At 38.1% G+C, this 10,661-nt stretch overlaps 1 protein-coding gene across 1 annotated transcript; it reads left to right on the top strand.

Moving 5' to 3' along the window:
* The first annotated feature begins 7,924 nt into the window (after nt 1-7,924).
* Nucleotides 7,925-8,470, top strand: ASCL3 (achaete-scute family bHLH transcription factor 3). Its single transcript, XM_043903792.1, has one exon. The coding sequence runs from the start codon at nt 7,925-7,927 to the stop codon at nt 8,468-8,470; it is 546 nt and encodes a 181-aa protein (XP_043759727.1).
* Nucleotides 8,471-10,661: the final 2,191 nt, after the last annotated feature.

Here is a 10,661-nt window from a genome sequence, read left to right on the forward strand (position 1 = left end):
TAAGGCAAAAGATATTCAGACAGGGAAAGAAAAGATGAAAGACTACCACTGTTTAGAGATGACATGATTGTAAACATGTAGGAGATCCAAAAGAATTTTTTAAAAAGCAAAAAAACACTCCTGATGCTAATAACTGATTTGATTATAGCAAGGTTTCAGGATAGAAGGTTAACATACAAAAGTCAATTGCTATCCTTCAATTCAGTTCAGCTGCTCAATCCTGTCCGACTCTGCGACCCCGTGGATTGCAGCACGCCAGGCCTCCCTGTCCATCACCAACTCCCAGAGCTTACTCAGACTCCTGTCCGTTGAGTCGGTGGTGCCATCCAACCATCTCATCCTCTGTCATCCCCTCTCCCACCTTCAATCTTTCCCAGCATCAGTGTCTTTTCAAATGAATCAGTTCTTCACATCAGGTGGCCAAAGTATTTGAGTTTCAGCTTCAGCATCAGTCCTTCCAATGAATATTCAGGACTGAGTTCCCTTAGGATGGACTGGTTAGATCTCCTTGCTGTCCAAGGAACTCTTAAGAGTCTACTCCAACACCACAGTTCAAAAGCATCAATTCTTCGGTACTCCGATTTCTTTATAGTCCTAACTCTCACATCCATACATGACTACTGGAAAAACCATAGCTTTGACTAGATGGACCTTTGTTGGCAAAGTAATGTCTCTGCTTTTTTTTAATAAGCTGTCTAAGTTGGTCATAACTTTTCTTCCAAGAAGTGTTTTTTAATTTCATGGCTGCAGTCACCATCTGCAGTGATTTTGGAGCACCAAAAAATAAAGTCTGTCACTGTTTCCACTGTTTCCCCATCTATTTCCCATGAGGTGATGGGACCAGATGCCATGATCTTAGTTTTCTGAATGTTGAGCTTTAAGCCAACTTTTTCACTCTCCTCTTTCACTTTGATCAAGAAGCTCTTTAGTTCTTCTTCACTTTCTGCCATAAGGGTGGTGTCATCTGCATATCTGAGGTTATTGATATTTCTCCTGGCAATCTTGATTCCAGCTTGTGCTTCATCAAGTCCAGCATTCTCATAATGTATTCTGCATATAAGTTAAATAAGTAGGGTGACAATATACAGCCTTGACGTACTCCTTTCCCGATTTGAAACTAGTCTGTTGTTCCATGTCCAGTTCTAACTGTTGATTCTACTAACAATGAACAAATGAAATTAAAAGCACAATTACCATTTACATTGGTATCCCTCCAAATGAAATATTTATAAATCTAACAAAATATGGATAAAATATATATGAGGAAAACTACAAAACTGATTAAAGAAATCAAAGAACTAGAACTAAATAGATATTCCATGTTCATGGATTAGAAGACAATATTATCAAGATGTCAGTTCTTTTCAACTTGATTCAATACAATCCCAGTCAAAATCCCAGCAAGTTATAAGCAAAAGACCCAGAAAGTAAATACAATGTTAATTAAGAAGAACAAAGTGGAAAGACTGACACAACCTATTTTCAAGACTTACTGTACAGCTGCAGTAATAAAGTAAGTATCAGTGTGGATTGGCAAAAGAATAGACAAACAGATCAATAGAACAGAATAGAGAGCCCAGAAACAGACTCAATAAATACAGTTAACTGACCTTTGACAAAACAACAATAGGAACACCATGGAGCAAAGTCTTTTCAATGAATGGTGCTAGAACAACTGGACAGTCACATGCAAAAAAAAAAAAATTAAGCTAGACACAAGCCTTACAACCTTCAAAAAATGAATTAAAAAAGGCTCATAGACCTAAATGCAAAACAAAAACCTACAATACTAGAAGACAACATAGGAGAAAATCTAGTTTGCTTTTGGTTGGTAATGACTTACTAGATACAATATCAAAAGCACAAATCAAGAAAGAAATCACTGATAAGCTGGACTTCATTAAAATTAAAAAGTTCTAGTGAAAGACTGTCAAGAACAAGAACACAAGCCACCAACTGGGAGAAAATATTTGTAAAAGACATATCTGACAAAGTACTATCTTCCAAAGCATATAAAGAATTCTTGAAACTCAACAATAAGACAAAAAACTCGATTTTAAAATGGGCCAAAGACCTGAACAGATGCCTCATCAAAGAAGATATACAGATGGCAGATAAGTATTCAAAAAAATGCTCCATATCACATGTCCACCAGTGAAGTTGCTCAGTCGTGTCTGGCTCTTTGAGATCCCGTGGACTGTAGCCTACCAGGCTCCTCCATCCATGGAATTTTCCAGGGAAGAGTACGGGAGTAGGTTGCCATTTCCTTCTCCAGAGGATATGCCCGACCCAGGGATCAAACCCAGGTCTCCAACATTGCAGGCAGACGCTTTACCGTCTGAGCTACTAAAGAAGCCTGCTCTAGCATGTCCACAGGGAAATGCAAATTAAAAAAACAATGAGATACCACTACACACCTATTAGAATGGCCAAAATTCAGATCACTGACAACCCCAAATCTTGGTGTGGATGTGTAGCAACAGGAACTCCCATTCATTGCTGGTGAGAATGCAAAAACAGTATGGCCACTTTAGAAAACAGTTTGATAGTTCCCTATAAAACTAAACATACACTTACTATGTGATCTAGCAATTACACTTCAGTATTTATTATCTGCGACCCTATGGACTGTAGCCTGCCAGGCTCCTCTGTCCATGGAATTCTCCAGGCAAGAATACTGGAGTGGGTAGCCATTCCCTTCTCCAGGGTATCTTCCCAACCCAGGGATTGAACCAAGGTCTTCTGCACTGAGGGTGGGTTCTTTACAGTCTGAGCCACCAGGGAAGACCATTTAATATATAAGTTAGTTAAAATATTAGATCCTTATGAAAACTTTGCATATGGGTGTTTATAGCAGCTTTATTCATAATTGCCAAAACTTGGAAGCAATCAAGAAGTCCTCTAGTAGGCGAATGGACAGTAAACTGTGGTACATTCAATGGAATATTTTTAAAATTTATTTTATTGAAATATAGTTGATTTACAATGTTAATTTCTACTGTATAGCAAAGTGATTCAGATATATGTGTGTCTATATTAATATATACTTTTTCATATTCTTTTCTATTATGGTTTATCACAGGATATTGAATATAGTTCCTGCTGCTATACAGTAGAACCTTGTTGTTTATCTATTCTATATATATTAGTTTGCATCTGCTAATCCCCAAATCCCAATCCATTGTTCCCCCACCCTCCTCTCCCTTGGCGACAATAAGTCTGTTCTCTATGTCTGTGTGTCTGTTTCTGTTTCATGGATAAGTTCCTTTGTGTCATAGTTTAGATTCTACATATAAATGATATCAGACAGATAAATGGTATTCAGACAATGGAATTCTGTTCAGTGCTAAAAACAAATGAGCTATCAAGTGAAAAATATGTGGAGGAGCCTTAAATGAATATTACTAATTGAAAGAAGGCAATTTGAAAAAGCTGTATGCTATATGATTCCAAGTATACAACATTCTGGAAAAGGAAAAACTATGAAGTAAAACAAAAAATCAGGTATTGTCAGGTACTGGAGGGAGGGAGGAATGAATAGGTGTAACAGACTCTTTAGAGCAGTGAAACTATTCCGTATGATGCTATCATGGTGGATATGTATCATTATACATTTGTCAAGTTGCATAGAATGTATAACACAAGAGTGAACCCTGGGGACTTCCCTGCTGGTCCAGTGGCTAAGATTCTGCCCATGCTTCCAATGCAGGGGGCCCGGGTTCGATCCCTAGACAGGGAACTAGGTCCTACATGCAGCAACTTAAAAAAAGTACCGTATGCCACAACTAAGACCTAGCACAGCCAAATAAACAAATATTTTTTTTAAAAGGGTGAGCCTTAATGTAAACTATGGGCTCTGAGTGATAATGATGTGTCAATATTATCAATTGTAACAAATGTATCACTGTGGGGCTGGCATTCTAGTAATGGAGGAGGATGTACATATATAAGAGCAGGGGGTATATGGGAACTGTACTTGATGCTCAGTTTTGCTGTGCATCTAAAATTGCTCTGAAAAAGGTTATTTAGAAGGAAAAAATTTTAATAGATATACAGTAAAATGCAGGTTCATATTGACCTTCCTGGTTAGCATCTTTAATCTCTATTTTAAAAATACTGACAATATTTTCATATTATGAGATTATTACTTAAAGATATTTTCCATAAGCAATTTTGATATAAAATTAAATAACCCAGGTGAGTGGAGGAACATTCTTCTTGAAAAGAATTTGTTACAAGAGTCCAATTTTGTAAGCAAACTTCCTATTTAGTATTGTTGCATGTTGTCATATCTACATATTAGGTAGAGAAAATCGCTAAACCAGCCTGAGCAGTTCTGTTTAACTGTAAACTATTTTGCATGTTGTTACTAAATGATCACATATAAATCAGGTTAAGTCTAATTCAGCCCCAAATACAGAATCTTGGCAACAAAATTCAGGTAAGAGACTTCTCCAGAGTGGCCCATGGGAGAGAATAAGAACATGGTTTTTAAGAAAATCCCTAGGCACAGTTGAAAAATGATGATTATTTTCAGCTGATTATACCATTAACAAATATGCTTTAACAAATATGCTTCTGTGGTGAATGATTCAGTTTTACTGTTGATTAAATCATCTGGAGGAGTAGAAAGGATTTAGGGGTTTGAAAGTCAGGAGACCTAGGTTCTGACCTCTGATCTCATAACTGCAACAATCTATGAGGGATTGGATGAGAAGCTTTCCTAAGGTTTCTCCATCCCTAACATTCCATTATTCATAATTCCATAATTCATAATGTGCAGTAGTAGCTTTTTGTTTTCTACATGCTAGATATTTATAATGTATCAGAAAGTTGAAACTTTAATGCTAAGCAGAGCAATCCAGAATTTCATAGGATTTTATCATTAAGACCTTATCCTTTATTTCCCAGAACAGCTCTAGGTCAGAAACCTGAGACTTTCACTGAAAAGATAGGTGCATTTGTTTTTAGCTAGGTGTGTATTTGGCTTCAGAGTCCCAGCACTTAACAACTTGTGTTGTTCTCTCTCTCTCTCCTTTCTAAGACTTTTTTTTTTTTTTTTAATGTGGACTATTTTCAAAGTCTTTATTGAATTTGTTACAATATTGCTTCTGTTTTATGTTTCAGTTTTTTTTTTTTTTTTGGTCCTGAGGCATGTGGGATCTTACCTCCTGGACCAGGGATCAAACCCCCACCCCCTACATCTGAAGGCAAAGTCTTAACCACTGGACCACCAGGAAGTCCCTATGTTACACTCTTTTAAAAACTTTACTCAGTTTCTACAAATGTATCCAGTTTCCACTAGCCTTCCTATCTTGATCCTCACTGCTGCATTTTTCATTCTATCACTGTTGTGGTTAAATTTTCTTCTTTGAATAAAAGACAAATGCTACTACATTAATTGGTAAATCTTTTGGAAATGCTCAATAGAAAAAGTTCCTCCCTCAGTGTGTCTCCAAAGATACCAAGCTCATTTCCCAAGAATTCTGCAAGGTCTTGTTAAAAAATCTAGAAAGTTTATTTCCTTGGATATGTTCCTGTGTCTCCTAGTTTATAGTCTATGGGAACTTGAATAGAATTTGTCCTGCTGTGGTGTGAAATCTTAATTATGTTGAACTGGTTCATAGTGCTTTTAAGGTCTATGGTATCCTTCTACTTTCCTGTCCATTCATTCTACTAATATTTGAGAGTTTGCTATTGAAATTCCAACTAAAAATCTTAATTTATCTACTTAAAAAATAATTGTGATGTATAACAGAACGATACGTAAGTTTGTTCTGTATTTTCTGTCTCCTGTAAATGCATTATCATACTTAAAGAAAAAAACCTAGAGATTTTTAACTACTTGTGGCATATACAAACTACTCAGATTTCATCTGGATCAAGGCCTAAGATGTTATGAAAATTGTCAGTCAAGATGACTATACCCAAAGAAGTCTTGTGAATTAGCTTTGATGACAGCTGTTCTACTTTCTGGTACCCTATTGCAGCAGTTCTGGCATGTTAGCTACAGGCAGAAAGAAGGTTCTGATGTTCTCAGGAATGTCGAAACGGGGGCTCCACACACACTGTGCCATAATTTCATAGTTTCTGCCATACACATTTTTTAAAATCTCTTACCCTCTAGAATTCCTAGCTCAGGAATTTCCTAACTCTTTTTCTCTCAGCAAATTTTTCTTTTTGACAGGATCCTGGCTAGTTTGTAATCCAGAAATTTTTATTGTATATTAGTTATTTTAGGCCATTGGATCAGTAATTCGGCATCTTTCATTTTCTGTTCCTCTGTTTTGCTTTTTATTTGGACCTATGGCACTTATCTCATTCCTTCACCCCCATCCCTCTATTAGGAAGAGCTTTTCCTGACATTTATTCCTTTTCCAGCCTGTTTCACCATAACTTATTAAACTCTCCCCACCGCTCACACTCCCCACCCCTCATCCCCCAACCCCCATCCCTTCTTGCCCTTTCTGGTTCCAGAGTCATTTGTCTGTTCAGTAGCCGTACATGATAGGTTTTTTCACAAGAATTATAATATACTGTATTGCACTTGAATTCTGGTGCTGAGAGACTGCTCCTGTCATTACATAGTGCAGCCTGCAGAGTTTCATTATACTCAGGTAGAGAAACAAGTGCCAGTGTTACCTACTCTTGCCCATAAACATTAGGGCTGATTTTTTTTTTAGGAGAAAGAAAGCCAGATTTCCTTCTTTTCTGAAAGCCACAGTTAAATTTCATGTGGCTTTTCGTTTTCCACTTTGGGTACATTCTTCATCTCTCAACAAATGTGCTTCAGACAAACTTGCCAAAGGACACACAGCTAAGAAGATGCAGAGCCAAGACTGAACTTGAGAAAGTTAATGACTGAAAGAAAAATGCTCTTTTTCAGCACTTCCCTGATTTCGAATCAACTAAAGTGTAATGTCTCTGTGAAATCTGTTGTGACCACATTACTACAGTTAAAGGTAAAAAGTAATGGTAGTGTAATAAATGAGCTGGATACAGATCTATTCAGAAAGAGGGAATGTGTTGATATGGGACCTTTTGGAATATAATACTTTAAGTTCCATGAAAAAAAAGCCTAAATAGAGTTCACTTTACTCAATATGTTTGAAGTTCTAAGTAAATATGTAAACGGATTATGTTATAAATGTGTTAGGGGAGTTTCTCATTTAGGCAATCTTACAGTGAATATTTAAGAGCAAACCATTCCTTATTTCGATTTTCAGTTTTGCCTCTGGCATACCAGGTATCATTTAAGAAGGCTATGCCTGTGAGGTTGCATGATCATTAACTAGTTTGTAATTTCTCCAACATGTATTTGAATACTGTGGTGCTTCATTGTTTCCCAAATGTTAGTATTTGCATACACTTTCACAATCTTCATTACATTGCTGCTATACAGCACCTGTATTGCTGTTTACTTACTTTTTTTCTGTGAATTGGTTCACATTTTTAACTCAAGTAGATTAATTTTTAAAAGAGACTTTGTCTCACTACTGTAAATGTGAAATCAGCATAATTCACAATAAATAGAAATTAATAGTAAAATATTATTAGATTCTAGCTAGATACTATTCCTGTTGAAGGCTTCCATCTGAGGAGGATTAGAAAGCATTTTAATAGTGTGAAAGACACGTTCTCACCAGACTAGAGATATAACCTTGCAATCATAAGGATTGACAGAGAATTGAAAGGAAATAACTTTCTCACAAGGCAAGTCAATGTTATTTCAGGCTGTTTCTGTGTACCGTCAAAAATCCTCTTACTATCCACAAAATACTGTAACCCCATCAAGTTTTCAGAATGAACTCAAAAACTATTCATGAAAGCAGGAAAATCTCTGATCTCTGAGAAAGTCGATATCTGCTCTCTTTTGATCTGGCCAAATTCATAAACTTGGTTCTGTTTCCAGGCTAAAGAGGAAATGATGGACAATAGAAGCTACTCTAACATGCCAGACAAACTGCCTGTCTTCAGTGATTCCTCCCACTTGCCACTGACCAGGTCCTTCTATCTGGACCCCATAGTCACGTTCCACGTCTACCCAGAAGGCCCAGTGCCATCCCCTTACTCGGAAAACTTGCCATTGCTGCCTTTTTCCAGTGACTCCCTGATTATGGAAAATTATGGTGAACCCTGTGCCTTCTCCTTCCCAATGCCTTATTCAAATTACAGAAGGTGTGACTATGCCTACGGGCCAGCCTTTATCCGGAAAAGGAATGAGCGGGAAAGGCAGCGGGTGAAATGTGTCAATGAAGGCTATGCCCAGCTCCGACATCATCTGCCAGAGGAATACTTAGAGAAACGCCTCAGCAAAGTGGAAACCCTCAGAGCTGCCATCAAGTACATTAATTACCTCCAGTCCCTGCTGTACCCTGATGAGGCTGAGACCAAGAATAATCCCAGGAAAGGTTCCTCCATAATGGCAACCACCACCCGCCACTCTGACTCCATTTTTAGAATCATTTGATTCCATGTTTCCAAATAGAAACACTTTCACAAAATGTGGTCCCCTACATTATTCAGTAGTTTCCTTAATGTCATTTTTGTGTGGGCAGATAATAGTTCAAATGCTAACAGATGCTGGATATGTTTTACTTGGATTTCAGATGTACTAAACATTATCTTATGTAGACTGAGAAAATGCTTCTTAAGCTTTGGTGATTTCTTTCAAGAACATTAGGGAATCAGGAGTCCTCAAAATTCTCTATGCCTCTCAACTTGCCCTTCTCCCACACTTGGCCAGAGTCTCAGGTGTGAGAAACTCACAAAAGTAATGTAAAGGATGATTAATGCCTAGTCAATGCCTCTACTGCACTTTGCAGATGTTTCATGCTAAGCAGCACAATGAACCTTTCTTGATTTGTCAAAATTTGGTGAGTTTTATTACTTGGAGTTAGCAAGAAATTTACACCTTACCCATAACATGATGGGGAAGTATTTTGCGGCTAAAGCAAAAGTGATTAAAAAACCTTGTTGTCATTTGAAATTATTTCAGAATCATCTTTGTCCTGCATGCAGCAGACATCCTCTGGTAGCTTAGTGTAGGGCCTAAGCGGGCAGGCTCTGCAGTCATATTGCTCGGTTTACATTCTGACTTTGCTGCCTCTCCCTGTGTCTTTTCAGTTCTTCATCCACAGAATAAGAATAAGAGTAACAGCAACTACCCCATATGTTTATTATGAGGATCACCAGCACCTGACACATAATGTTTTTATAATCATTATTTTTAAAAATTATTATTATCCTTTTTTTGTCCATAGCATCATCATTCTTCAGGTTCTCTAGGCCAGATAATGTGGGAAGGACAGTGATCCCACCTGTCTTTGAGTCTTCCTTCAAAATGTCTATTTCTGTTCCCAAGATGAGCTTCAACGCTTCTGTCTTCCTTAATCCCCAGGTCCCATCTGTCACCAAGCCCGGGCAGGACTTCCGACACACTGTCACATCTTTTATGAAGTCTTTCCATCACAGCCATTACTTGTTCCTTTATTTTGCACACATATTTCCTTGCCATTCCCATCCTGCTATTTTGACTCCCCTTGCACACTTGTCTCTGTCTTCAGTAGACTGTGAGCTCCTTGAAGACAAGGACAAGTCTTAGTCAGTCCTGTATTTCCAGCACACAGAAAAGAGCTCACATCAGGTAGGTGTCAAGAAATATTTGGTGGTATTTTTTTTTCTATTTCCATTCTGTCACATTGTGTCTGGATCACTGTTAACTCCCTGGCCTCTCAGGCTCTGTTCTCAACTGGTTCTATTTTCACTCTAATACTCTTTCTTAAAGTATTGTGCTGGCCAAAAGTTTGTCTGACTTTTTCCATACGATGCTACAGAAAAAACCAAATGAATTTTTTTGCCAACCTAATATTTCATGTCACTTCATTGCTCAAACCTCATGACAACTTCCTTTTGACTGTGACATTGTTGGACATTCATCTGCTTGATTTTCAAAGCTCCCACCAGTTTGGCCCCTTCCCGTTGATTTTCCCATGACACTCCATTCCCCCCTCTCCAAAAAGAAAATCACGTGTTGCAAATGCATCCTTCTCTCTTAGCTCTTGCTTCCTACCAAGATGGAATGGAATAATCTTTTTCCTTTCACCAGTGAAATCCCACCTATCTTATTCAGGAATCCTTCTCTCATAGCCAGAGATCTAACTAGTCTTTCTTAGACTCTAACTTTGTGTACCAAATCACTCAGCCTTTTGAGCAACAGTCATTCTCCTGGCTGCAAAGTTAAGCTCTGTGAGGGTAGACATCATTTAGGATGCTTTTGGCTGGGAGCAATACAAAAATCTAACAAAAATTGGTACAATCAAAAAAGGGAGGATTTCCCTGGTGGTCCAGAAGTTAAGACTTTGCACTCCCACTGCAAGGGGTACAGGTTCAGACAAGGTTCAACACTGTCACCGAGAATCTGTGTTCTTTAAATCTATCCTCTCTGGGAACAGCTTCAGTGTCCCAGAAAGACTGTCAGGAGCTCCCAGAACTATAAGCTTTCTTATTTATGTATAGGAGGAGAGATAAGTTCTATAACCAAGATTTCTAACAAAAGTCTTGAGATTCATGCTGACTGGAGAGGCAGGGGACATGCCGATGCCTTAGAGGACAGGGGATGGAATGTGCTGGTGGACACACATCAACGAGGGGGTACAGCC

Source organism: Cervus elaphus, chromosome 1, assembly GCF_910594005.1.
Source record: "Cervus elaphus chromosome 1, mCerEla1.1, whole genome shotgun sequence".
NCBI classification, from domain to species: domain Eukaryota; kingdom Metazoa; phylum Chordata; class Mammalia; order Artiodactyla; family Cervidae; genus Cervus; species Cervus elaphus.